Source organism: Exophiala dermatitidis (assembly GCF_000230625.1).
Source record: "Exophiala dermatitidis NIH/UT8656 unplaced genomic scaffold supercont1.1, whole genome shotgun sequence".
In the NCBI taxonomy this organism is placed as follows: Eukaryota; Fungi; Ascomycota; class Eurotiomycetes; order Chaetothyriales; family Herpotrichiellaceae; genus Exophiala; species Exophiala dermatitidis.
Window position 1 is genome coordinate 1783312 of NW_008751646.1, and position 24903 is coordinate 1808214.

Sequence of the window (24903 nt, forward strand, 5' to 3'; positions counted from 1 at the left end):
CCAGCAAAGAACGTGCCACGGCGCTTTGTACAGGCCATTTGTCCCACCGCTCGTCCCCCGCGCTTTTCCCCTCGAGTCTTTGCCAAAGACGCGTTATGGTGCCTTGAACGATCATGTTGCGACGACGCCTGCCTCAAGTATAGCCATTGCCTTATGACGGCGCGGTCGACAACCCGCCTGTACCTCAGCCACCATGAGTTCTCTTCTTCATCCCATTCATAGCGCGAGCCAAAAATGTCGGCCTAAGCACCAAGTACTGGTTCTGAAATGTTATCCAAAATACCAAAAGACCGTCCAAGAAGTCAAGCCCAACTCGTCCGAACTCAGCTATCTCCTATACTACGCGAGTACGCGACGACACAAGCTCCAGAAGGTTGGAGCATTTCTGGAGAAGAAGAATGCCAGTGATGTCTGGAAAGGAAAGCTTGGGTATGAATGTTGGCCTTTTTTGCTGGTTGAACATCTACTAATGCCTGCGTGTACAGAAATGTCCAGGTCACTCTCCAGATCCTCAGTGCCATAATCGAGAAGGCGCCGCGCGATCTCTCCCTATACTCGCGGTCTGTCCTGACCGTCCTGGACTCCATTTTACGATCTAAAGATGTGAACATGGTGGAAGACACCATACCTACGTTTGAAGCCTATTGCAGACATGTGGACGCCGCATCTTTCAATGCCGACCAACAACGCGCCCAACAATACCTATCGATCGTGCAACTCTACGCTGGCTACGCCGCAAAATCCAATCTGGCGGACAGTAAGGCTGGGAACTCGATACCGCTTTCGATAAGATGGCGGACGATTGGTCTGCGCGCGATCCGAGCGGTGGTGGCTTCGGAAGCCCTCGCGACCGAGTCCGCACGTCAGCTGAATACAGTGATACCGGTCATTCTGGAGAATATGTCGTTGGAGGAAGAAAACATCCTAGCTACGCTACAACAACGGGCAAACACGAGCGAGAGGCTAGATGACGAGCTGGCTAGGCGGAGGCGTACCAGTCTCACGACCGTTGCCACGGTAGACACGGCCGATGGAGACCCAGCTACGGCCGTAGAGACCACGGCTGGTGCCGACAAGGTTGCGGAGGAGGAGGTTCGAGCACTGGCTTTGAGATGCCTGAAGCAGATATTCTCCGCTGGGATCGGCAGCACTCGAGGCCAGACTCGGCTGGCCACTGCCCTAACCTTGAAGTTCATTGCTTCGAAGAGCTCCGCATCCCTCACTACAGAAAACGACGGCGAGGGCACATGGGCTACCTCCCTATTCGAGGCCATCGCACGGTGGACACCTGTGCAGGATCGGTTTATCATCGTGGTGACGGCGATGGAAACTCTCGTACGGAGCCCTATCACGGAAGGCTTGCTCGAAAAACAACTCGTCCTTGCGACCATGATCGACTGGCTTCTGAGTTCAAATGTCAACCTGATTGGGTTGAGTGTTATGGATGTCCTACTAGGTCTCATCCACCATATGCTGCTCCTGCTTCAACTCGGCAGCGCCAACACCCACGTTATCACACCACAACGCCCTGACACGATTGGATTGTTTCGAGAGGCCAAAGAAGCCTTTGATCCATCTACGGTTCTCGCGGACACCGAAACGAGCCGCACTTCCTCCAAAGCCGAACTGATTGCATCGCCGACAAGACAAAGGCTGTTGCTCAAACTTCAGGACTGTGTTGCCTCGCTTTCCAACCATATCTACTATACCGACCAAATCTCAGACATGCTCACAGCAATCTTAGCGCGCTTGAAACCATCTCCACAGTCGGATGTTCCAACGTCTGCGGCAGCTATAAACGATCCTGCTGCAGCAGCAAGGGCCATAGCAGAATCAGGCAGTATCCACGAAGACCCCAATGCATCGGCGTTCTTTTCGTTCCACACCGCCAGACTCACCGCGATGCAAGTCATCAAGCAAATACTAGTCCGTGCCAACAACAGGCGCAACAGCACAAGTGGCGCCATTGAAGCACGCGCTCGTGTAGGAGTACAGGTATGGGAGGGGACTCAGTGGCTTCTCAAGGACGAAGAGAAGGACGTTAGGATGGCCTATGTGGACGCGCTTGTGACCTGGCTTCATCTGGAAACAAACAAGACTGACACCCTCCTGCCTAGAGACGGTTCCAGGCAGCCTTCACATGGTAAGAAGGACACCACACAACCTCCAGCAGAAGTCAACTTGGCGAAGAGAGCCATCTCTGGGGCATCCCGCAAGGAGCCCAAGCCAGCACGGTCAAGCTTTCTCGCCCTTCTACATCTCGCCGTTTACGACAGTATCCTGGATGATGTCGAGGATGAAGCCAACCTCCTCCTCCTGTATCTGCTGTTGACCAAGCTTGTCGAGCGCCTTGGGGTGAATGCCATCAGAAGTGGCCTTCCAATGATACTCACCCTCCAAGAAACCGTTCTCAATGGGGAAGACATGTCTGCTGCAGGAAGGGTCAATGTCGCCACTCTCGTTCATGGATACCTGTGGACCATTGCGGAAAAGTTCGATATCGAGACCAGCAGTGTTGGCCATGAGATCAATGCAGAGATCTCCCGGCGCAAACGGTATGGTGTTTGGTTTGACAAGGTCAAGTTTCCGGCTCTGCCTGTCGCTGAAATCCGGCAAATGCCGCAAGTGGCTAACGAAAAGAGCGCCGACTATGTCGAGGAAGCAGTCGAAACAATCAAGCCTTTCTTGTCAGTGTCGCCGCTGGTCGAGGAGATTGCAACTTCATACGACAATTCCCTCCTCACTCCACCCGCCTCTCCGCCTTCTTCACCTGGTCGCGTCTTTTCCGTGCCTACATTGGGCTTTGGCTACGGCTATGGGACTGCGCCGGCACAAAAGCCGTCGAGGGAGGCCCGCCTACCGCAGAAAATCAAAGATGAGATGAAATCCTCTTGGAGCAGGGAAGCCTGTATAGCCGCCGCGGAGAAGGAAAGCGCGGCGTCGATGACAGGTTCAAGGACTGGGGCCTCGTCGCTCCCCAGAAATCATCTCAACATCAACGGTGCCCGCAGGCAGGGGTCTGCCAGTGGCCAAGAATCGCCCGTCAATGCCAATGGTAGCACAACACCAGTCTTCGGGCTAGTTAGTGGACTGGGGAGCTTGACGAGGGCAAAGCGACCTAGCGCCAGTGGGTCACCGGCCAGAGAGCCTGAGCCTACTACTTCGAGTCGAGACTCTACCATGAGAGTAAGCGACCTGAAGAGGGTTCTTTCAAGTTACGCCGCGGGTAATACGAGACAGCAGAGCCCGCTCAGAAAAGCCATTGCCGGCTCACGAAGAAGTACCAGAAGCAGCGCTACAAGTAGTATGGTGAGCTGGGATGAAGCCGACGACCGCAACCCTTCTGTCATCGATGTGCGGTCAACGGGGACATTTAATACGACAGACGCAGCGGGTCGTGGAAGAGACATTGATCGCCCGCAAACCTCCTCAAACTCAGACAACAACTTCGGGACCACCGAGGGAAGAACAGCAGCCGCAGCAGCAAATTCGGAAAATGGTGCGCCTGCGCCTAATTCATCAGGGGGTACCACGTTCTACCATCAAGTCACTGCAGGCGGCGGCGGCGATGGCGACATTCCGCCCGTGCCCAAGATTCCTTCGACCCTCAACCTTCCTGGCACATGGCCGCGGGAGGCTCGACAGGCCGAACAGTCATCACAACAGGAGAAGATTGAGTCTACCACTACCACGGCGGCATCGGCTGTGAACCATCGCGATACCACCAGCCCCAATCGGTCACGAAAGACAAGCAGGAGCAGGAGTCGAGGCCAGTCTCGAGACAACAACGAAAGGGAAAAAGAGAAAGACAGGGACAAAGACAGGGAAAGGGAAAGAGGAAAACGCAGTTCACGCAGAAGCTCGCGGCCAACCAGTAGGAGAAGTGTTGGCATGGCATCCTTGGCTTCGTCTGCGCCCGGAGGAGCAGGGGAAAAGTTTGACTTGGACTCGTTGTTGGCTGGGATTGCTGTCCCGTCGTCGCGCACTCCGGGAGCGACCGCCACCAAGGACACCGAGATTGGTAAAGCGAGTCGTGGAAGTCGCTTGATCCGGCCGCCTTATTGATGCGGTTAGGGTAGCCTAGCGGTGTTGAGTGAGTACTGTACAACTTTCACTTTTCACTTACTCCGAAAGGCCCTGGTCCGCAGGTGCATGTATGCTTCTGCCACTTTCTGAACTGGTTCTGGTTGTTGTCACCTTCTGTCGTTTGTATATTATGTTGACATGTTGTGTATGTGTGTGTAAGGAAGAAGCAAGCAGAGCAGAAGCCCTGCGCTTCGTGTTCCACCACTTCTGGGTCTCTGGGCCGAGTGAAATTGATTGATTGATTGATTGATGATTTTGTTAATTTCTCGATGCTGCCTTACTCTCTACAGAAGCATGGCGTTCAGTTTTGAGCTCAAGCGTCTATTCTACTGTACCTAGGTACATAGTGGTTATAGATTGCTGCAGGGTGTCTGTCTTTTTTTATTGTCTAAAATACTGCATGTACGCTTGAAGGTTGGCAGGAGAAGGTCGGTTGCTTTGTCCTGGTCTGTTCTGCCCTGCAAATGTTCTGCAAGATAGACCTAACCGAACCGAACTGTTGATGGGATGTCTGAAAAGTGTAGACAGTTCAAGTATATGAAAATACTCCAATTCCTTGCTTGGTCCGCGTACTATAACACAAGATTGTATTTTATGCGCAAGTCTGCACCTGGGTAATTACTCACTTATCAGTCGGACGAAACGGAATCGGGGCATAATCCAGGCTATTCCACTCGAACTGGTGGGACATTTCACAGTCTGCCAGTCCAGGCTGCCCCGACATATCGAGGTAGTCAAACGATCCAAAGCCCGAGGAATTTGAGGAAGAGCCCGGGTCCAGGATGCCACAACTGCCATACAAAAACTCATGGTGCGCCTGACTGCCAGGACCAAGACCATGGACTGCAAGGTCTGAGGGGTCCATGGTTGACGGTAGAGGTTGGTCGTTATCGAGAAAAGAAACCGTGCCGTCGGGGTTGAGCTGGAGCCCGGGATTATCGCTGAAGTCACTACTGCTCTGCTGGGACAAGAAGTTGGCGGCTATCTCAGACATCTTTTTCTGGATGGCCGTGACGATCCGGGGCGGATTTCTTAAGGGTGATGACAGTTGTTGCTGCTGTTGTTGGTCGTGCGTGTACAGCGCTTCTCGAGCCTCCCAAGCCTGAAGAACGAGGCGAGCGAAGATGATGAAAAATGGCCGGTCGTTGCGTTTGGGAGCATGAGTGCTGCGAGTTTCGTAGTTGTCGCTCATTATCTCCCACGCTTTTTCGGCGTGGTCCTCGGCAGGTCGTTTCTTGAGATCCTGGAGAACGTGGATGTACGCTGGAAACGGGAAGTGGAAATGAATGAGCCAAAGAAACCGCTGTGTGAGAGGCGACGACGCCAGCTTGGTATCGCATTCCAGCATGGTCAGCGCATATGACACGGCAATGTTGCGCTGCACATTGGCCTGCGGTCCTGTCCAGGCCAAGTAGTGCCTTGAATAGTGCTCGAGGAGACGGGTTCTCGCAAGGTAGCCTCTCGTCATCCAGATTGTCAAATAGTGGACGGGGTCGTCTGGGCTGCAAAATGCGAGGTGACGGTCCTCAAGGGTCTTTTCCAGTGCAAGAAGATCGTCACCGTCCAATGGCACAGTGCCGTATGAGGTCTCCTTGGCAATGCCCTTTAGAGACGGAGTGGTGAGGTCCAGGTGGAAGGAACTGTGGCGGACAAAGTCGGCCAGCTCACTGCGTACTACGACGAAGATCGCCTCGGTCGGTCTTCCACCAGGTTGAGCTGCTGGCGGACTTTTCATCTCCGGACGGAGTTCAAAGTCGTTCACGTTCAGAGGAAGTCTGCAGTCCCAACTGGGACCTAAGGTTGTGGCAGTCCTGTGATCGACTATCTCACAGACACGGCTGTCGAAAATTACCAGCGACCACCATAGCCTTCGGCGCATCTCGGCTTCGAGGACCTTGTGTTTCTTGTTGTAGGCCTCGTCGTGAATGCCCATCCGTTGTGCAATACGGATGGCGACGCCGAGCATGGACGACAGCGACCGTGGATCTGCTTCATGTCTGACGCATATCTAAGAGAGATAATCAGATATATGGCCATCCAGCAGGTATGAAGGGCGGGGTTATGGTTCTGAGGGATAAGGCAGCTTACAAGATAGAGATATAAAGCTGTCAGACAGTCCCGATCCTTGGTGCCCAGAAATTTAGATTGTAGTAGAGCTTGTTGACATGCGAACTGATACCGTAGCATGATATCCTTCTTGGGCGAGTTGAACAAGGTCTGACATTCGTCCTCAGCAAGACTCAAGATGGCGGTGCAATAGATACTGAAGAGGAGTGCACTCGTGACAGAACTGATCCCAGTAATATTGGTCGCGGCGTCGATGATGCGTGCTTGTAAGGTCGGGGTGTGCGTGACTTTGAGCAGCGGATTGATGTTGTCGAGGTAAATTTGCCAAAGCCGGAAGATTTGCGCTTGTTCGGGATGAAATGTGGATAGATCAACATCGAGCCTGGCTGTCCCGAACAGAAGTTGGTTGTGGTTGTCGCTCATGCACGTCTGATCCCAAGCCTTCTTGATCACGGCCTCACGTAGGTCATCCATATGCTGTAGGAAACCAGCGTCATCTTCGTCATCTTGATCATCTTCACCGGATGACTGAGATAGTTGCTTTGCTCAATGATTAGCGAAGCCGGGGATAGACTGGGAGATCGGGGCTCACATTTTGACTCATCGCACGCCAGAGGTTTCTGTAAGAGGATTAGCCAACCCATCGTTTCGTTCAATATGATGGGGATGACGCCTTCGTACACTGTCTTAAGACGCTTAGCATCTGCCTTCTGCCTTGGTAAGCGGTCTGATTTTGGATCGTTCCGTTCACGATGCGTATCGTCAGGAGTCTTGGGCTGTCCGCCTTCCTCACTGGGTGAGGCTAGCTCGGCTGTCTCAGAGCGGTGTAAAGGCTCGAATTTGATGTTGTTGTGACGAAGTAGGTCCTCGTATTGCCGCAGCCGTTCCAACAGTTCTCGCTCAGCAAACCTCCGCCGGCGCTGACGAGGGACAAGTGTCGCTGGCACGCACTGCACTCCAGCCCGGACACAATTCACGCAAGGGAATTTGCGGTCGCACTTGACCTTGCGCTGCTGGCATAATACGCACGCAAGCACCCGCTGTGGCTTAGCGGTGCCTGTATGCTCTTGAATAGGCGTCGCCACTGACATGTTATGGAGGAGAGCCTCTTCGTAGGTCTTCAAATAGTCGGGTCCGTTGTATCATGGATTGAGACCGAGATGAAGGTAGGACAGGGCACAAGACAACCTCGGACAGGAAGTCAGCATACTTAGGGCTTATGATTGTATTTGAGCCCCGTCCAGAAATCACCATGACCTTCCCATGAACCCAGTCTATATTGTGATACTACCTTACTGGGATACCATGACACAGGCTGGCCATCCACTTCGGGTGCGCGTATTCCCCGAGCGCTGTAGAAATTAGGAGTTCAGCCTCGCCGGGAATTCGTAATGTCCGAGGGTGGAGCCTTACCTCTTTAGGATGGTTAGATTAGAGCGGCGAGATTTGCCGTCACGTCTCCAGGACCCTGCTTTGGTCCACGTACACTGGATAAGCAGCTTCCCGCGTTCTGAGTGAGCTATATCCGCAGGCTGGGCGTTCCGCTGTGCGCTGCAATGATGGGGTCCGATTCTTCGTCCTGGGTCGATCCTGTCAAGGCGTCAACACTGCTCAAACTTGAGCGACAATACTTGGAGCCAATCCAGCCCAGTTCCTCATCGCCACGGCTAAGACTTCAGGGGGTCCGTGTCTCTGGTCTCCATGATGATTTCTGCGCTATCTGGAGTGCTGGTAGAGTGGTAGGTGTTGGAACAGCAGATCTGAATGAAGAGGATATAGGCCAAGAAAAGGTGACGGCAGGCATCCCCTTCCCTCGATCCAGAAATAGTCTCGCCTCAGCGGCACGCAGGACTTGCACCGCTGACCTGCCGATGTATGCAGGCTTTACTGACGCTGCAAGTTGTTGCGGCGGCGCTGCTTAAGAATCACGCCTGGCTTCAACTTGATCTTCGCGAACCTCGTGCAGATATGACACTTACGAATGCTCCAACAATGTCCACCATTTATGTGGTGGTCCCTCATACATACCAGACTATTCCTTTTCTCCATGCGGTATTGGCTGAACAACTCCATGACTCTGCCAGCGCGATTGAACTCCTCAAGGACGTTCAGTTGCTGCAGTACTTTGATTTTACCGGGCTTACTGAGAGTGTGGCCGAGGTCAGTGAAAGGATATTTCAAACCAACCAGAGCAAGGAGAAAGCAGGTTCGAATGGGAAGGTCAGAAATATAATGTTGGTGCAGGGTCTTAGCTCTGCCATCTCGACAGTCCATCGTCGTAGTGGGCTCGTCCAGGCCAATGCACTCCTTGCATCACTGCTGCGCAATATTACTCAACTTTCCCGGATGGCCCCTGATGTCCTCATTATGATTGAGGCCGCTGTGGACACTACTTTCCAAAGTCTCGGAGAAAGAAGACAGGATGTGCCCAAGTCGAAGAGATATCTAGCAGGCATAGAGCTCGAGACTGCCTTCACTAGTCCAATTGGAGAATGTTTGAGGCTGGTCTGTGGGAATGAGACTCTATCAAGGACATTGGACATGGCGTTCGACACGATGATCGTGGTCCATGATGGGTTTGGCAGAGGAGGTGACGAATCGGGAGGCCCAAAACGGTCCCAGAGAAACATTGTCGAAGTCACCAAAGACCGAGTTGGAAATATGGCAGGCTTCTGGAGTACGTGGCGCTTGGAGAACCACCGAACTTCAATTCACCGGCAAGTGTAATCAAACAACAAGACACCGTCAGCGACTGATGGCATGATGCTGGAGGCTGTTGGGTTATTGCGCCGCGGCGGCCCGAAGTTTGAAGCCAACCCAACCTGCCGCTCCTGCTTTCACCGCATATGGATGCCTCCTTCCAACAACACATGCGAGAACATACTCCATCGCAAAAACACCTGAGATCGGTCAATCACGACGTCAAACCAGACACGAGCTGCAGGGCACAAGCATCAACCGTCAAACATGCATTATGGAGCTATTCTTCCTGCTGTATGCTCTGTATCTAATTCTTACTCCTGTAACAGGAGTGTCAAGCGGCGCTGCTGTGGATGTGGATTTGGATCTGGATCACTTTCGGGTCTCTACTCGATCCGGTGTCGCGGCGATGCACGCTGCATTACTACCACCATCAGGAAAGGTTGTCTTTCTCGACAAAGTTGAGAACTATTCCGAGCTACATCTACCAAACCAGCGCTCGGCGTACTCGTCAGTCTACGACCCTGAGACAGGTCAACTGAGCCCTCTGTCTGTATCGACAAATGCCTTTTGCTGCGGCGGCACATTTCTTGCCGACGGGAGACTGATTACAGTCGGAGGAAATGGTCCGCTACCAGACCTCGACCCGACTGTCGGCGACGGCTTCGATGCCATCCGTTACCTTAGAGCAGGGCAGGGCGACAACCTTTGGAGTGAACCTGGGAACAAACTATCCTCAAAGAGATGGTATGCCTCGGCGCAGACTTTGGCCGATGGGAAAGTGTTTGTTGCTGCCGGCAGTTTGAACGCTTTGGACGTGCTCAACCACAGCAACAATAACCCAACCTACGAGATACTGGATGCCGAGGGAATCAGTAACGGGCGGAACATCCGCATGGATATCCTGGTCGACCACATGCCGTACTAGATGTACCCCTTCCTTCACCTCTTACCGAATGGTGACCTCTTCATCTTTGCGGACAATGCATCGGAAACTTTTGATGTGGCTGCCAATCGCACCCTCAGCAAAATGCCTCCCATGCCTGGAATGCACAGAACTTACCCCAACACCGGTGGAAGCGTGATGCTTCCATTACGAAAAGAGAACCTGTATGAGCCGGAAATCATGATCTGTGGTGGTGGCCAGATGCAGGCAATCAACAGTCTATGCGATGCGTCTTGCGGGAGAATCAGACCAACAAGCGGGAATCCTAATTGGCAAATGACTTCAATGCCGCAACCTCGGGGTATGGTTGAAGGTGTTCTTCTTCTCGACGGAACCGTGCTATGGATCAATGGATGTCAATCAGGAGCGCAAGGATTCGGACTAGCCACAACCCCTGCCTTGGAGGCTCTGATTTATGACCCCAGAAGGGATGCGTGGACCGTTTCTGGCCAGACAACGATCGCCAGGCTATATCACTCTGTTGCGTTGATGCTACTGGATGGCACCGTATTAGTCGCAGGGAGCAATCCAAACGAGCAGCCGCTTTTGGAGGATCAGGTCGACCGTCGCAACCCGTTCCAAGCATTTCCTACCGAATACCGAGTGGAGATATACACGCCTCCATATCTGAGGGGAGACAACGCATCGAAAAGACCGAGGAATATCACGCTATCGACTACCGAACTTCGCATGAACACAAGTTTCATTCTCGAATTTGACTTTCAAGACAAGGAGCTGTTGACGTTGGAAGTCATCCTTTATGGGGGCGGATTCGTCACACATTCCCTGCACATGGGGCAGATGATGGTCTATCTCGACCCAAGAGGCTGGGTTGATGTTGGAAATGGCCGCAAGAGAGTCGAAGTAGACATGCCTCGAGGGATCAAACTTGCGCCCGGACCATACGTCGTGCATGTCGTCGCTAATGGAGTCCCTGGCGTCGGCCAGTTCGTGCTGTTGAAAGTCTAACACGAGAAGGCGCTCACACAGTCTTGATGCAGACTCTACGTCTTTACATAGCTAGACAGTACCTGTAAAACTTGCGCACCTTTTCCCGTCTTTAACAGGACGCCTTCTGATCGAGACACCGCTCCCCTTAAGTTTGGCTTGTTGAACTGCTCGTCAAATTGCGCAATTCGGAGATCTAGACCACCTTGTCAATAATACGGTGAACCATAAGTTCCCAATATGTAGTACTTCGTCACTCATCAAAACATATCGCGACATTGATCCGACTTTCCGCGGCGGGCACCCGGAGGCAATCTGTTCTGTATGGCAGAAGGCGAGCCCAACGCAGCAGCGTCGCTGGGACAGGCGGCCACTGCCGAAGGGCCAATACCAGCCTCAGATGTGCCAAAGGTCGATCAACAACCCGAATCAGTGACCGGTTCAACCGGACTGAGGCAGTCCAATTCAACGGCGCCGGCCACGACGACGACGGATACAACTAATAATAATACTATGGCTTCGGTTTCGGCTCCCGCTTCGTCCGGTGATGGTGTTGGTGATAGTGGTGGTACCGACACGAACACAGATACGGTCGTCGTGCCAGCCCCAGTCCCTCTCGACTCACCTCTTCGAACTACACCAATCCATCCATCTCTACCTAGTATAAAGATGCCAGCCCCAGCACCAGACAACAACACTTTGAACAATACTTTAGACAACACTTCAGTCGCTGGCGCCGGCGGCAGCAACGGATCCGATATTCTGCATCCAATCACACTACGACCATTTTCTGCGTACGAATTGGAAAAATATGGATTTGAGAAATTGAGGGAAGAAATTAATACAATTGGGACTACTAGTGGCACTGAAGGAGGAAGAAAAGAGGAGAAAAGAAAAGAAATCGAACGACTAACAAACGAAACTGCCGCACTGATCAAGCAGAAACTCGAGGAGCGAGAGACGAAAACGAGGGAAATTGAACGCGAAATGGAGGAAAAGGAAAAGACGAGGGAGGTTGAGAGGAAGGTGTTTATGAAGAAGTTGGGTTCTGCTGGTGGTGGGAGAGATATATGAAGAGAGAAAGGAAGGAAACGGGTGAATAACACAACATGCTGCTGGCGGGGGTATACAACAATAACGGTAACAGCGGCGGCAGCACCAGCAACAACCAACGAAATATTTGCACTTGCAGTGGTCTCGCGCTCTCTGTCCATCTGGGTTCATGGCTTGACAAGTGTAACCAGACCAGATTGGAAGGAGGGAGATGAAATTAGATGACACCTTCGGTTCCTTCCGTGAGCGACGAGACGGCAACATCGATATCACTTTTCGACGACAGACAGTGGCAGCAACCAGCGACGATACAGTCGTCGTCGCCGCTGGACAAGATTGAGAGAAAAAAAGCATCGATCGGGACACGACTGGCATGATATGCGTAGGGGCCGATATGCTATATATGCGTGTTTTCGACATGTTCTCGGTTATATTGATATCCGGATATTCAAGAGAACGATGATTCGATTTCGTGTCTCTAGGCTGTTGGACGGCTCTGCCAAAACAAGAACCAAACGATCAACACTGGCTAGAAAGACGGTGGCACACGCCCGGCATGCGAAGAAATGCTCATATTCTTCCCTTCCTGTCAGGAAAGGCCCAGCTTGAGATTCAGATGCAAAATTCAGAAGGTGAATTTCGATAGGAACCGATCCTCGTATATCGATCTGGACTGGATCGGACTGCGAGAAGATTCATTTCCTTACATTCTGTTCCAGTTTCAGGCTGAGCTGAACACGGTTCTTGCGATGTTGCGTCGACAAATCTGAAAGGCGTCACGCATTCTGCTACATTTTCCTACTATTGTTGCTCTACCCACCTATCGATGTCTACGGGCGTTCAAGTCTACGTGTCCGTCAGGAATCCAGAGTCTACAAGACATGCCAAGCAAGGTCGCGTTGGGGCAAAAAGCGGTCACATATATTGCGCAAAGATAAACTGTCAGAAATCCTCCTCCCAAACTCAACGAAATGCATCCCACAACTTCCTCCACAACTTCCGGCGACGTCAACATGGGTCCTCACCTCCATGTTCACAGAACCCTCTCCACAGTCCCTATCCTTTCTCGGTCATCAGTTGAGTTGAGCCGAGCCTAAGCGGCATCCACCCCTCTCTGACGAAGCTCATTGTTGTCTCTCTTCTCCTGAGACGCCGAAGATGAACTGGCCATTTCATCCTCATGAACCTCAGCTTCGATGACGGGACCCGTGTAGAATTTCTTGCCACGAATCCACCAGTAGACCAAGGCGCAAAACAGAATGAAGACCAAAAACACAATGGCGTAGTTCATGTTGTCTGCAGTCACGGGTCTGATGGTCGGCATGACGAAGATGATGGTGACAAAGGTGGTCCAGATACAGGCCCAGGCATTGACAAAAATCGAAAATTTGCCCATATGCCAGGGGCCTGGCGTAAATTTGCCAAAAGCCATCTTGCAGACAATAGGGATGATGTAGGACCAGTCGAGAGCGATGGCGCAGACATTGAACACACCGGCAATGGCAATGTAAGAACCGAGAGCAATCAGGTTGATGGCGATACACCAGAACACGCTGAACCATACAGCATACAGTGGTGTGCCGGTAAACCGATTGATCTTGGTCCAAACATGCGAAAACGGAACCAGACGATCGCGAGAGAAGGCGAACACGGTTCGTGCCAATGCTTGTGTGGCCGTGAAGCAGACGAACTGCAAGATGATAAAGGCTGCAACGGTGAAGAATATGCCGCCTCCCTTGCCGAGCGAGTTGTAGAAGATCTGGGCCACTGGTTGATAGATGGGAGAATCGAGGATCTCGAGGGGGTCACCCATGCAGAAGCAGAGGACGATGTTGAACAGCCATCCCAACACGTAGGTGAAAAGCATGGCCATCGAAATAGCCCACGGTGCTTTGATTTCCGGCTCGTTGATTCTGGTCATAGTCAGCAGTTGTCTACCAAGAAAGAGAACTCGTATCCACTCACTCTTCCGTGATGTGTGCTGTGGCATCGTAGTCGGTCATGGTCCAGGAAACGGACAAAAAGCCAAACAGAAAAGACCACCCAACCGGACTCCAACCTGCATTGGCCTCGACATGAGTGAAGACGTAAGTTGCGTCATGTTTGTTGTCCGTCTTAGCCAGCAGAGCAATAGCACAAGACAGTAGCACGGCAAAATGGAAAATGACATAGGTCTTGGTCATTTTCTCCATCCAGTATGTCGAGAGAGAATTGACAAACCCGTTCAGAACGGTCAATGCCGCCATGACTCCGACTGTCTGGTTGGTGGTTGGGAACCATTGGAAATCTCGGCCGATCGACACGGCGGCGAGCAGAATCTGGGCCGAACCATACTCGGACGATGCAATGCCGGCGACTTGTCCCAGAAGGTTGATCCAGCCCGTCACCCAGCTGATAGACGGAACCCACGGTTTGGGAGCCAATCGGGAAACAGTATAGTACAACCCTCCACAGGTGGGATAGGCAGAGACAAGTTCGGCGACCGAGCATGCAATACACATACAGCCGGCTCCGGAAATGAGCCAGCACCAGACCACGGAGGCGGCACCACCCGCCTCGAGAGGGTAGATGAAAGTGGTCGTAGTGGTCGCAAAGAGACCGGAGATACTGACGGCAAAGGAGAAGGTCGACAGATATCCAAACTCACGCTTAAAGACCTACAGTGCACTTTATCAGCATCGTTGTCAGTACTCACAGAAAGAAACATTGCACATACGGGCTTGTAGCCAAATTGCTCGGCAAGAGCTCTATCGGCAGCACTCAGTTCCTCCAACTGAACCGTTCTTCGTCTTCCGTTTGCATCTTGAATTTCCACCGCTCCGGTACTGTGCCGGTGGAGGTGCTCATTGTTGATAGGCACAGTTGCGGCGTCGGTGTGTGCAGCCATGGTGCCTGGAGCGCGCAAGTCTGCACTTCAATGGCCGAGCTTGTGCGAATAGTAGAATTGATTTCACACTCGGGCTAATGCTTCAACGCCACTTTCGATAGCGAACGACCCTCTTGACGCAGGTACAGTAAAAGGACAGTTTCTCGTCGACTTCGTGGAGCGGCATGTGACGGTGCGGGTTAGCCTGGGGGTTACAACTGGTGGCCGAGGCCAAATTCGCCGCAATTTGGTATGCAGGCCGCGTAGATGGGAGAGGAAGAAGCGGAAGATCTGAAACGATGGGTATAAGAGGTTGCCTGAGGACACCAGCAGGGTCGGTGATCAGGAATCAATTCTTTTCAGCCCTGGGGGTCCTTCGGGAGTCGGAATGGACCTCAAGGGACCCTCAGCGGAGTGGTTTGTGCAGAGGTATGACAGCATCTTGCAACGGCAAGAGGCCAGGATTGAGAACTCCAGAAGAGGGGAATCAAATGGGCAGCCGGGTCAAGGATTGGCTGAGACTGGCAGAAGGAAAGATAAAAATCTGGCTGGTGCGCCGTGGGATGGGCCCGACATTGGCGTCAGCCTCCTCCGTCAAAGGGTGTGGGCATGTGGCCCGTCAGGGGCCGAGCGAGGGCTCTAAAGGCTTCGCGGATGGAGTCGAGATCGGAGTGATTGCCTGATCGTGTGTGTTAGTAGCTGCGGCAGACTTTTTGAAGCTCTGATATTGGTGGTACAAGACCTGTCTATCTCTGCCGGCGCCGGCGCCTCAAGCCACCACTTTGCTGAACCTGGCAAAGCTGCGATGGACACCCGTTCGCTTGCCAGTCGCGGCGTTTGATGGATAGATTGCTGCCCTGATCCCGGCTGATCCTGTACAACTTATTACTCCTCCATCCACCATGGCGGCCGAGAGGCTGTGGACACCACAGCCACGGATATACAATGCTTGGTGCTTGATTCGACGTACGCGGGCAGAAGGAAAAACAAGCATTAGCGGCGAGATTGTTCGTAAGCTTACCCATAAAAAGGTTGGTATGGGTCCCGCTGTCGCAGGTTGTGGTGACATGCCGAGTCGCCAGGGGCTTGAAGCCTCTACCTGGAATTGGGCCCTACACAACCTGGTACACGGCTCAGCGCAGGCACCAAATCGTATGTAGACGTCCGTAGCTTGCAGTCTGCAGAGCAAGTGTACAACTAGTAGTGCTCCTACTGCCAGCTACGGTTAAAGTTCGCGTGCCTCAGCCTGTCCTTTTACTGGGTGGTGGTCCAGACCTGACTGCCGTTATCTTTGAAGTCCTCAACTATCATAGGACTGTAAGGCCTGCCACTGCAACGTACTACAGTGCCATGCATGGGCACCAAATGGCACCCTTGTGATGCAGTGCTTCATCAGCAAGCGACGCCAGGCCCGTGTTGTGCCGTCCATAAGAAGAGGAATGGAAGAATCTCAGAATTACCCTCCAACGCTGTTTACCACCCTCCCTTAGGTGCCCACTGTACTTTCCTAACCTACCTTCTGTGCTTGGTTACACGAGATCAAGGCCTCAGACCTGTCCCTGGTCAACCAGCATGTACCTAGGTAGTCAATGACATCCTCCAATCAGCGAGCTGGGCACGAATGGCTGGCTCTTCCTATCGACGAGTAAAATGAAGTTGCTGTTCAGCCACATTATCTACTACTGTACAACGTTGTAGGTACTAATGCTTGGAGTACTAGTACCAGGAGCGTGGGGAACGGTGTTGGTCGGTCTGCTCGCTTCAAACTGCTACCTTCGTTGTAGTTGCTTGAGTACGTGGCCGCTTGCTGCACCTGCGACGTCTACAAGTACGAATCCCGGGTGTGCTCGCCTACGAAGCCTAGTAGTAAGTAATAGTACGGGCTAGGGCGGTCAGTCAACAATTGGTATGCCGATGGCTTGACCTTATGCCACGGGCTAGTGAAGTAGCTGAATGGATTTCATTGAGCTACATTTTTTGGTTTCTGCCTACCGAGGGAAAGCTGGTAAAACAGACGACGCAAGCCGTATGCTGTAAGCCAAACCACAGAAGCAGACCATAGCCCTGAGGACAAGGCTTGATCCTCCACCACAGTTCTCCTAGCAGCGAGCGTTGCTTTCGTCCTTGGAGCAGGTATGCAGAAACCTCGTCGCTGTCCATGACAACCTCAATCGCAAGCTGACAAGCCAGTATGCCGATGGGATATCAGACGCTGAGAAGGTAGCGGGTGAGAGTGTCGCAGTGTCAATGCAGGCAATTGTTCTGCCGAGCAGAAACCCTCGACCCCATCTCAGACGCCTACCAACCCCCTTTTGCGACAGGAGCGTCGTTGTCTGGAACCCAGGCATCGTTTGCTTCTGCTGTGGGAACAACAACCTCGGCAGAACCCCAGGCATCGTCAGCATTGGCTTCACCACCTGCACCCCAAGCATCACCGCCGGCTTCATTTCCTGCTGCTGCGTCGTCCAACTCGGGTTCTTCCTCTTCCTCGAAGTTGAGAACACCATCCTCGGGCTTGTGATGCTGCAAGAACTCTGGAACTGGCTGACCGCACTCGATGAGGATCTTGGTAAGGAATGGTCCGAGACCTTCGTCTTTCTCGTTGTAAAAGGAAGTAGCAAGACCTTCATTTCCAATGCGTGCAGTACGACCTGTTAATCGGTTAGCTATGGAGTCAAAACCAACAATGTGTTGCTGCTTACCAATACGATGAACGTATTCGTTGCGACCATCATGATCAACATCTGGGAGGTCGAAGTTGATGACATGCATGACATTGCCTAGAATTTGTGTTAGCAGGTATTCACGATATTGCGGGAAAGAATATACTCACGAACGTCGAGACCACGAGCAGAGACGCCGGTGGCAACCAGGATGGGAGCTTTGCCAGACTTGAAGGCTCGCCTGTCTTGGTCAGCTTCGTATCAATCTATTGTGGTGATCCTGGCTTACAGTGCATCTTCGCGTTCGTACTGAGTACGGTCCGAGTGGATGGAAGTAGAGGGCAGAGCCAGATTGAAAAGGTAATCGTCCACGAAGTCGGCGGTCTTCTTGGATCGAACGAAGATCAGAGTGCGGGATGGAGGCATCGAGAGAAGCAAGTGGTACAGAGCTTCTTTCTTCTTGTCCTGATCAATCCACAAGATCTGTTCACTGTTAGCGGGATCTGAGCACCCTTTGGTGAGCGTGAGCTTACGTTTTGCTTCACGTTGATGTGGACCGAACCAGTACGGCCGATGCTGACATGGACATAGTCAGTCTCAAGGAACTTGGAAGCCAACTTCTGAAGACGCTTGGGGAAGGTGGCCGAGAAGAGAAGGTAGCGATGGTCACCGTCGAGGTTAGCATCTATATCGTCAGCAACCACATAATCTCAAGAGTCAGGGATGCAATAGAATTAACTCACCGCCTCCAGACATGATCTTAGTCATTTCCTGTTCCCAATCATCATGCAACATCTCGTCAGCCTCGTCAATGATGGTGTACCTGTCTCAAGTCAGCCATGTTCGGATATACCTTGGAAAATTCCTTACTTGACGCGAGACAATGACAGGATATTGGGACGATTCATGAAGTCGAGCAAGCGACCAGGGGTAGCGACCAGCAAGTCACAGCCGCGAGCAAGCTGACTGATCTGATCTCTCGCCGGAGCACCGCCGTATGCAACACATGGGCGCAACATGGAACGATAGCAGAGACGACGGGCCTCGTCAAAGATTTGACAGCAGAGCTCACGGGTTGGTGCGACTATGAGGATCAAGGGCTCTGCGCGGACTCCGTCACGAGCTGGATCGAAACCTGCACCAATGTTGGGGCGTGGAGCCGCGAGTTTCTTGACTTTGCCCATCAACTTTGAGATGCATGGGACAAGAAAAGCAGCGGTCTTTCCAGATCCTAGTGTAGAGTTAGTACCGTCATTTGTTTGATATGGTGAAACACCAACCAGTTTGAGCGACACCAATCATATCATGTCCTTGCAGAACGGCAGGAATGGTGTAGGCTTGGATAGGGGTCGGATCAACGTAGCCACAAAGCTTGATATTGTCCTGTACGACTGGATGGAGACCAGCGTCCTCGAACTGCAAAGTCATTGTCAGCATTATCCTAGGCACGTAGATAGAGGATACTGACGCTCTTGATGGGGTCGACGCGAGTCTTTGATTCAATGATGACAGTGACGGACTTGAGACTGTTTTCTTGGTCAGTGGAAATGTGAGCTCGACAACAGAGGGTGGACGTACTTCTTGAACTTGTCACCAGCACGATTGATATGTTCGGCACGAAACAACTCTTTCTCGAGCTCTTCGTGTCTCGGGCCTACGTCACCATAATCCTCCTGCCATTCGTACTTCTGCGCATTGTGGGCCCAGCCAGCTGGAACGGAAGCGTCATTGCCATTATCACCGTCAGGGTTTGCATTCAGGGCTGCAGTAGGGGCTGTGGCATCGTAGTTGAAAGCCATAGGCTCACACCATCCAGCTTGACGAGATGCTTCCGCACGTTCTCGCTTCACCGCCTCGTCGGCCTGGTTACGAGCAGCGGGGACAATGTCGGCGATGGCTTCAGCCAAAGCGGCGGTATTGAAGGAGTGAATGGAATCTGCCAGCATCGTAAGTAGATATAAAAAGCATGAGACTAGAGCACGGTGCTATGGAAGGAGGAGTATGGTTGGGAAGGACAGGTAAGGAAGTTTTGTTGAACTGAGGCGAGGTGAGGTTGAGCAAGCCTTTCGTCCCACGGCGCAGGCCGATCTCAAGGCAACTCAGAAGCATGCACGACACGAGGCGCATGCCGCGGCGATAGGACACTGGAAGAAAGGGCAGGAAGCGGATTACACCAGATGGGAAGATGAGATCGGCGCAGACCGAAGAGCACGTACCTGTAGCCGGGGCTGGAGGAATGTTCTCCCCACCCGGAGGAGGGTTGTCCCAACCAGACATCTCAGCAGACGGATGAGAACTCGATGAGAGAGATGATCGAGGTGGTACAGATAGATAGGAAGGTTGAAAGGAGAGAAGGTTGAGGGAAACGGTGTTGGTAAAGGTGGTGGGAGGAAAGGAGAGAGATGAAAGAGAGGGAAGAGATTTCAAGTGCAGATACCTGGTAGGCTCGAAAGTGCAGGCAGCACAACAAACCAAATTAGTACAAGCCAAGGAACTCAACGCCAGTTACAAGTGATAGCAGCGTTACAGAACAGGCCTTGCGTTCATATTGACGCGAATTTGTCTCCGGAAGTAGGAGTGCGGAACAGAACATGGACAGACAGAACCATAACCAGCAAGACATAGAAATACAGTTTGAGGCGAGTTGAGGTTGAGCATTAGGACACCCAGTCTCTTGCAGAGGCTGTGGTATAGCATTGGATCGAGAATCCCCTTGCTCCTGGGGTCCCATTTGCTCATGCTCAGCAATCTGGTCTGCGTGCTAACCAGTGCTTTTATCCCTTCACGGTACGAGCAAAATCCATTGTTTACCCAACAGCCACTTCAACAGGCACACCAATGCGGCCAGGGCCATCCTGAGCTCTTCAGGTCTTTCTCCAAAGCAATCTTTCCCAGCCGACCCAGGTCCATATGCTCAGCATACAGTGCAGGTCGACAAAGAAATAACCTCAATGTCATACAAGTGCAAGGTAGGAGCAGGAAGAGAGTTTAAGCACAGAACTATGTGTTTGCGAAAGGGCGGGAAGAAAGAAGATCAACAACTTGCAGGGGATAGCATTCGGACTCACACCAGACACACGACAACGGTCATTCAGGGCCCCCTTCCAAGGTCATAAAGCTATGCCGCGACACGGGAATTCAGAAACCGCAGCACTGAACACACTTAAATTGTGGTGACATCCTCTCCATCCAAACAGCATTTCCAATACTACCTAGGTACCTAGGCAGGTATTGTTAATATAGCAATGGTATGTTGTGGAGAACAACGATTCAGCAACTTCATCGTGCTGGTCATTGTCAGATGCTGGGGAATTCTTCACCACTTGAACTCTGGAAGCGAGACGAGACTGTCCGAGGCGGTCTCCATAGTGCCATTGCTCCTGTCAAGGGAAGGTAATGTCCTGACAAGAGACGATCATGGTCCCAACCTGAAGAAGCAGGAAGAGGAAGCGAGGCAAGTACGGCAGGGCTCACCAAGACCGACCAACCCGTCCACAAGGGATTGACGGCTTCCTCAGCCAACCCCTGGAGAGATAAGAAGCTCAACGAGATGGCCCGGATTCTCAAGAGCATACAGACGGAGAGCTGATGCCTTGAGCTTCCAGGGCTTGTCACACTTTACACACAGCAGCAGCAACTTGAAGCGGACGATCGCGATATGAACATCGTAACTTCACTCATACGTCGAAGCATAATTCTCCAAAACGAAAGTGTCAGTGTTATTGCTTCGTTTTTCCCCAGTACTACTAGAAGAACGGCAAATAGCGTCCTGATGGCCGATTGATATGATCCAGGAGTGACTCGTTCCATGCTTTCAGACGAATGTGTTGTAAACGAGCACAAGGCTCCTTGCTCTCTGTTGCCGCCCGGGGTTGTGCGGCATGAGGCAGATGCTCCGTAGTACCAATGCACTGGGCGGAACACGATCGCCGACGATCACGTGCCATGAGGTTGAGCCCACAGTAAAATAACTCTTGGCGACATCGAAATTGTGTGCGGTGCGAATTCCCCTCTCAACCCGGATCTCAAGACGAAATTCCCAAGTTGCGCATCGCACCGTCGTCAATCAACCTCGACATACACCCGTCCCGAAGCCAGCCGCCAACATGACGACCCAGCCAGGAGCGATCTCGAAGAAGCGCAAGTTCGTCGCGGACGGTGTCTTCTATGCCGAGTTGAACGAGTTCTTCCAGCGCGAGCTGGCCGAGGAGGGCTACTCTGGTGTCGAAGTCCGAGTCACTCCCACCGTCACTGATATCAGTATGGCAGCACCAGTCGGGAAATACGAGACAGACATCTGACTTTCTTCTGCAGTCATCCGGGCCACACACACCCAGGAAGTCCTGGGCGAGCAGGGACGACGAATCCGCGAACTCACCTCCCTCATCCAGAAGCGATTCAAGTTCCCCGAGAACAGCGTTTCCCTGTATGCCGCCAAAGTCCAGAACCGCGGTCTCTCGGCCGTCGCTCAGTGCGAGTCCCTCCGATACAAGCTGTTGAACGGTCTGGCCGTGCGAAGAGCATGCTACGGTGTGCTGAGATTCATTATGGAGAGCGGCGCCAAGGGTTGCGAAGTTGTCGTCAGCGGCAAGCTCAGAGCTGCCCGAGCCAAGAGCATGAAGTTCACTGTAAGATTACACCAGCTTGAATTCCGCCTATGAGAAAGGAAAAGAGGATTGTTAACGAATTTGATACAAACAGGACGGCTTCATGATCCACTCCGGTCAACCCGCCAACGAGTTCATCGACCACGCCACTCGCCACGTTCTTCTGCGACAAGGTGTCCTGGGTATCAAGGTCAAGATCATGCGCGGCAGCGACCCAGAAGGCAAGGCCGGTCCCCAGAAGTCTCTCCCGGACAGTGTTACTATCATTGATCCGAAGGAGGAGCAACCGATTCTGCAACCCATGTCGCAGGATTACGGCGCCAAGGCTCTGGCTGCTCAGCAGGCGGCCCAGGACGCCAGAGTGGCCGAGGAGCAGGCCGGTGCTGGCGGCGAGGAGGTCTACGCTCAGGAATAGAATGAATGAGCGTGGGCTCATGCTGTGCTTGCGTGGGGCGTTTTGTCGAAATTCACATAGCATAGGCTTTTTTCTACCCAGAAAAGAACAATGGGAATTCCATTAAGGGGCATCTTAAAAGCCCTGGTGCAAGGTGCATACAGACATGATCAAACGCTTCTGAAGACAATGCCATGATGGACTTTCGTACCTTTCCGATGTATCGAGGATAGCTAGAACCTCCACCGTCTGATCAGACGTTCTATATGCATTTAGTTACGCGTTTTCGGTCTTTTTTTCTGTCTGTTGTGTATCCTGATGCAGCCGAGCCTCTCAATGGAGTCTTTTTGATTGTGCCTAACCGTTCCAATTTGGCAACTCACAAGAAGACCTCCACATTGAACTCCAAGGCACTAACAGGATACTTGAGCTCGAATTTTTCGAGCACAGTAGGATGCAAGATGCCGAAAGTGCCAATCTGGACATCCTTGCCGGCAATTCTGGCGTGAATGCTCGCGCCATGGCCCGGGAAGTAAGTAGGGTCATCGAGTTCCTGAATCCAATATTCCATTCCATGTGGCTTCCCGTTCTTGATTTCCAATCCTTCTTCATGCGTGATGAACGCGGCCTTCAACATGGCCATCAGTCTGTCCAGGAGGCCATGCACCACCTCGAAGCCCGACGTCTTGCCGTACCAGGCGGCCCCAAAGTGGCGTTCGTTTCGGCTCTTGCGTTCCAGCGACTCGTCCTTGAACGCAACATCACTGACCTCGAAGATCTTAATCGGTATCGAGTGGTGCTTGTTCTCACGGATCGTCTTCAGCAGACCCGGAAGGAGTGTCGTGCGCACGACTTGATACTCGGCGGTTTTGGGATTGGCCAGTCTCACGGCTGTCTTGCCGTCGTCCTTGCGGTTGAGCCAGCCGAAGTTCTCGTCATGCGAGCACAAGATCAACGGTAACACTTCGGCCCAGCCGGCCATGGCAGCCTCGAGCCGCAGGATATCTGACAGCTTGTTGATGGCTAGCGGGGCGGCGATGGTGGCGTTTACTCTAGGGAAAGCTCTTGGAAGCCTGTTGAACCCATATGCAATACACACATCCTCCATGATATCAGCCTGATGCAACACGTCTGCCCGAGTGGGCGGTACGTCAACGTCAATCAGGTTCGGGTCGGATTTGGATGGTCGCGCAGTGTATGACATGCGGGTGAGGAGATCGCAGATCTCTTGAGGACTCAGTGACAAACCGCAGCACGCGTTGATGTAGTCCACCTCGGCTTGCGTGGCCCGAGGCGTCAGGTCAGGCACTTGTCTCGACTCGCCGTTGTGCTCGGAGACAATCTGGATGGGTTCCACGGTGAATTTTTCTGACGTATATTGAGAGAACATGGTGACCACGATGTTGACGACTGTTTCTAGTTTCGTCTTATCGGTGGCCGTGACCTCGATAAAGACGTTCTTGGTGTTGAGAGTGATCTTGCTCAGATCGCCGTTGATGATTGGTGGCAGCGAGCATACGTTCCGGTTCGAGTCGTAAATGACAGGATAGACAGGCGAGTCGCGGATTATGTGAAGGTAGCGACCTAAGTGCTTGTCCTTGTCGTAGAAGGCCATCAGCTCCTCCCCGTTCATTTCCTGGGTCTGGTTGAGCGGGACGAATTTGATGTCTTTAGGCGGGAGTGCTTCGTAGGTAAATGGACCTTTGATTGTGTCGAGGTCGTGCGTTCCAATTGAGACAAGCGTTCGTTGTCTGGCCAAATTTTGGTGCAGCTTGTCTTGAAGGTCGATGAAGGATTCATATCTCTCCTGGTCGAACTTGATGTTTCGCAGAACCGCGCCCGACACGTACGGTCGTATCCTTGCCGTGTCCTTGGTAACTGTGATAGTCTGGAGCTCTCCGTTCGGCGGAGCTTTCAGGACATATTGCGGAGCGGCGACTTTGCGGTTGAAGATGTTGAGCATGAGCTGAATGCCTTCAAAGCAAAGCATGTCATACCGATTGGCTGGGATTTCAATCTTCAGTTGCGGCGGTTCTTGCTTTCCATTCACAACTGGCCTCTCGCTGAGCGAAGTATCTTCGTCCAGTTCGATTCCGAAGTCGAAACATAGTTCGTCGAACTCCTCCGTGGTGTATTCGCGGCCCAATGCCTGGAACAGGGCAGCCTTGTCCACCGTTATGGTAGGCATTTTGGCGACGATTGTCCTGCGGAGGAGCGGAAACTTGCACTTCTCTAAGAGGTCAGCCTACTCAGAAAGCCTTCTCTGTAAGATTACCGAACAGAGCTTAGGCTAGCACTTCCCAGGACCTGGCTTCGTCTTCTGGAGACACTATCAAAAAGTTGCAAAGAGTCATCTCTTGTAGTCTTGGCAGATGGCACTCAAAGTATGGATGACTAAGTAAGGTAGTTAGTAATCCTACACGCTGTCAAGCCACACTGCGGCTGCACTGCGCCGTATCGTGTTACTATTCGCATTCTGCAGCCCCGAACCACACCTGCACCCTGCACCCTGCGCTCAGGCTGGCAATCGACAGCAGGACTAGCAGTTGTTGGTTCTTCAGTATTATGACGGA

The 24903-nt window shown here is 52.4% G+C and overlaps 10 protein-coding genes across 10 annotated transcripts; 6 read left to right on the top strand and 4 right to left on the bottom strand.

The window, feature by feature from the left end:
• Window positions 1–193: 193 nt before the first annotated feature.
• HMPREF1120_00644 (uncharacterized protein) lies at window positions 194–4065 on the top strand (the record flags this gene model as incomplete). The annotated part of the gene is made up of 2 exons (XM_009154645.1): window positions 194–429; window positions 486–4065. 2 exons carry the CDS (start codon window positions 194–196, stop codon window positions 4063–4065), a joined length of 3816 nt encoding a protein of 1271 aa, XP_009152893.1.
• Window positions 4066–4306: 241 nt separating this feature from the next.
• On the bottom strand, window positions 4307–7503 carry HMPREF1120_00645 (mitogen-activated protein kinase kinase kinase). The gene is made up of 4 exons (XM_009154646.1): window positions 6835–7503; window positions 6746–6773; window positions 6175–6693; window positions 4307–6094 (listed from the first exon to the last, which is right to left on the bottom strand). The coding sequence occupies exons 1-4, from the start codon at window positions 7242–7244 to the stop codon at window positions 4709–4711; spliced, it is 2343 nt and encodes a 780-aa protein (XP_009152894.1). The 5' UTR covers window positions 7245–7503; the 3' UTR covers window positions 4307–4708.
• A 642-nt stretch (window positions 7504–8145) lies between these two features.
• On the top strand, window positions 8146–8880 carry HMPREF1120_00646 (uncharacterized protein; the record flags this gene model as incomplete). Its single annotated transcript, XM_009154647.1, has 1 exon — window positions 8146–8880. The coding sequence occupies one exon, from the start codon at window positions 8146–8148 to the stop codon at window positions 8878–8880; it is 735 nt and encodes a 244-aa protein (XP_009152895.1).
• A 247-nt stretch (window positions 8881–9127) lies between these two features.
• HMPREF1120_00647 (uncharacterized protein) lies at window positions 9128–9781 on the top strand (the record flags this gene model as incomplete). The annotated part of the gene is made up of 1 exon (XM_009154648.1): window positions 9128–9781. One exon carries the CDS (start codon window positions 9128–9130, stop codon window positions 9779–9781), a length of 654 nt encoding a protein of 217 aa, XP_009152896.1.
• A 102-nt stretch (window positions 9782–9883) lies between these two features.
• Window positions 9884–10768, top strand: HMPREF1120_00648 (uncharacterized protein; the record flags this gene model as incomplete). Its single annotated transcript, XM_009154649.1, has 1 exon — window positions 9884–10768. One exon carries the CDS (start codon window positions 9884–9886, stop codon window positions 10766–10768), a length of 885 nt encoding a protein of 294 aa, XP_009152897.1.
• A 648-nt stretch (window positions 10769–11416) lies between these two features.
• On the top strand, window positions 11417–11821 carry HMPREF1120_00649 (uncharacterized protein; the record flags this gene model as incomplete). The annotated part of the gene is made up of 1 exon (XM_009154650.1): window positions 11417–11821. The coding sequence occupies one exon, from the start codon at window positions 11417–11419 to the stop codon at window positions 11819–11821; it is 405 nt and encodes a 134-aa protein (XP_009152898.1).
• An 878-nt stretch (window positions 11822–12699) lies between these two features.
• Window positions 12700–15599, bottom strand: HMPREF1120_00650 (uncharacterized protein). Its single transcript, XM_009154651.1, has 4 exons — window positions 15409–15599; window positions 14517–15345; window positions 13766–14457; window positions 12700–13713 (listed from the first exon to the last, which is right to left on the bottom strand). Exons 2-4 carry the CDS (start codon window positions 14685–14687, stop codon window positions 12894–12896), a joined length of 1683 nt encoding a protein of 560 aa, XP_009152899.1. The 5' UTR covers window positions 14688–15345; window positions 15409–15599; the 3' UTR covers window positions 12700–12893.
• A 956-nt stretch (window positions 15600–16555) lies between these two features.
• On the bottom strand, window positions 16556–19870 carry HMPREF1120_00651 (DEAD/DEAH box RNA helicase). Its single transcript, XM_009154652.1, has 11 exons — window positions 19546–19870; window positions 18908–19265; window positions 18798–18855; window positions 18610–18745; window positions 18200–18560; window positions 18073–18152; window positions 17863–18014; window positions 17619–17812; window positions 17500–17570; window positions 17369–17446; window positions 16556–17317 (listed from the first exon to the last, which is right to left on the bottom strand). Exons 1-11 carry the CDS (start codon window positions 19604–19606, stop codon window positions 16965–16967), a joined length of 1902 nt encoding a protein of 633 aa, XP_009152900.1. The 5' UTR covers window positions 19607–19870; the 3' UTR covers window positions 16556–16964.
• A 1565-nt stretch (window positions 19871–21435) lies between these two features.
• HMPREF1120_00652 (40S ribosomal protein S3) lies at window positions 21436–24699 on the top strand (the record flags this gene model as incomplete). Its single annotated transcript, XM_009154653.1, has 3 exons — window positions 21436–21589; window positions 21644–21957; window positions 22031–24699. 3 exons carry the CDS (start codon window positions 21436–21438, stop codon window positions 22349–22351), a joined length of 789 nt encoding a protein of 262 aa, XP_009152901.1. The 3' UTR covers window positions 22352–24699.
• On the bottom strand, window positions 22462–24659 carry HMPREF1120_00653 (phenylalanyl-tRNA synthetase, beta subunit). The gene has a single exon (XM_009154654.1). The coding sequence runs from the start codon at window positions 24516–24518 to the stop codon at window positions 22710–22712; it is 1809 nt and encodes a 602-aa protein (XP_009152902.1). The 5' UTR covers window positions 24519–24659; the 3' UTR covers window positions 22462–22709.
• Window positions 24700–24903: the final 204 nt, after the last annotated feature.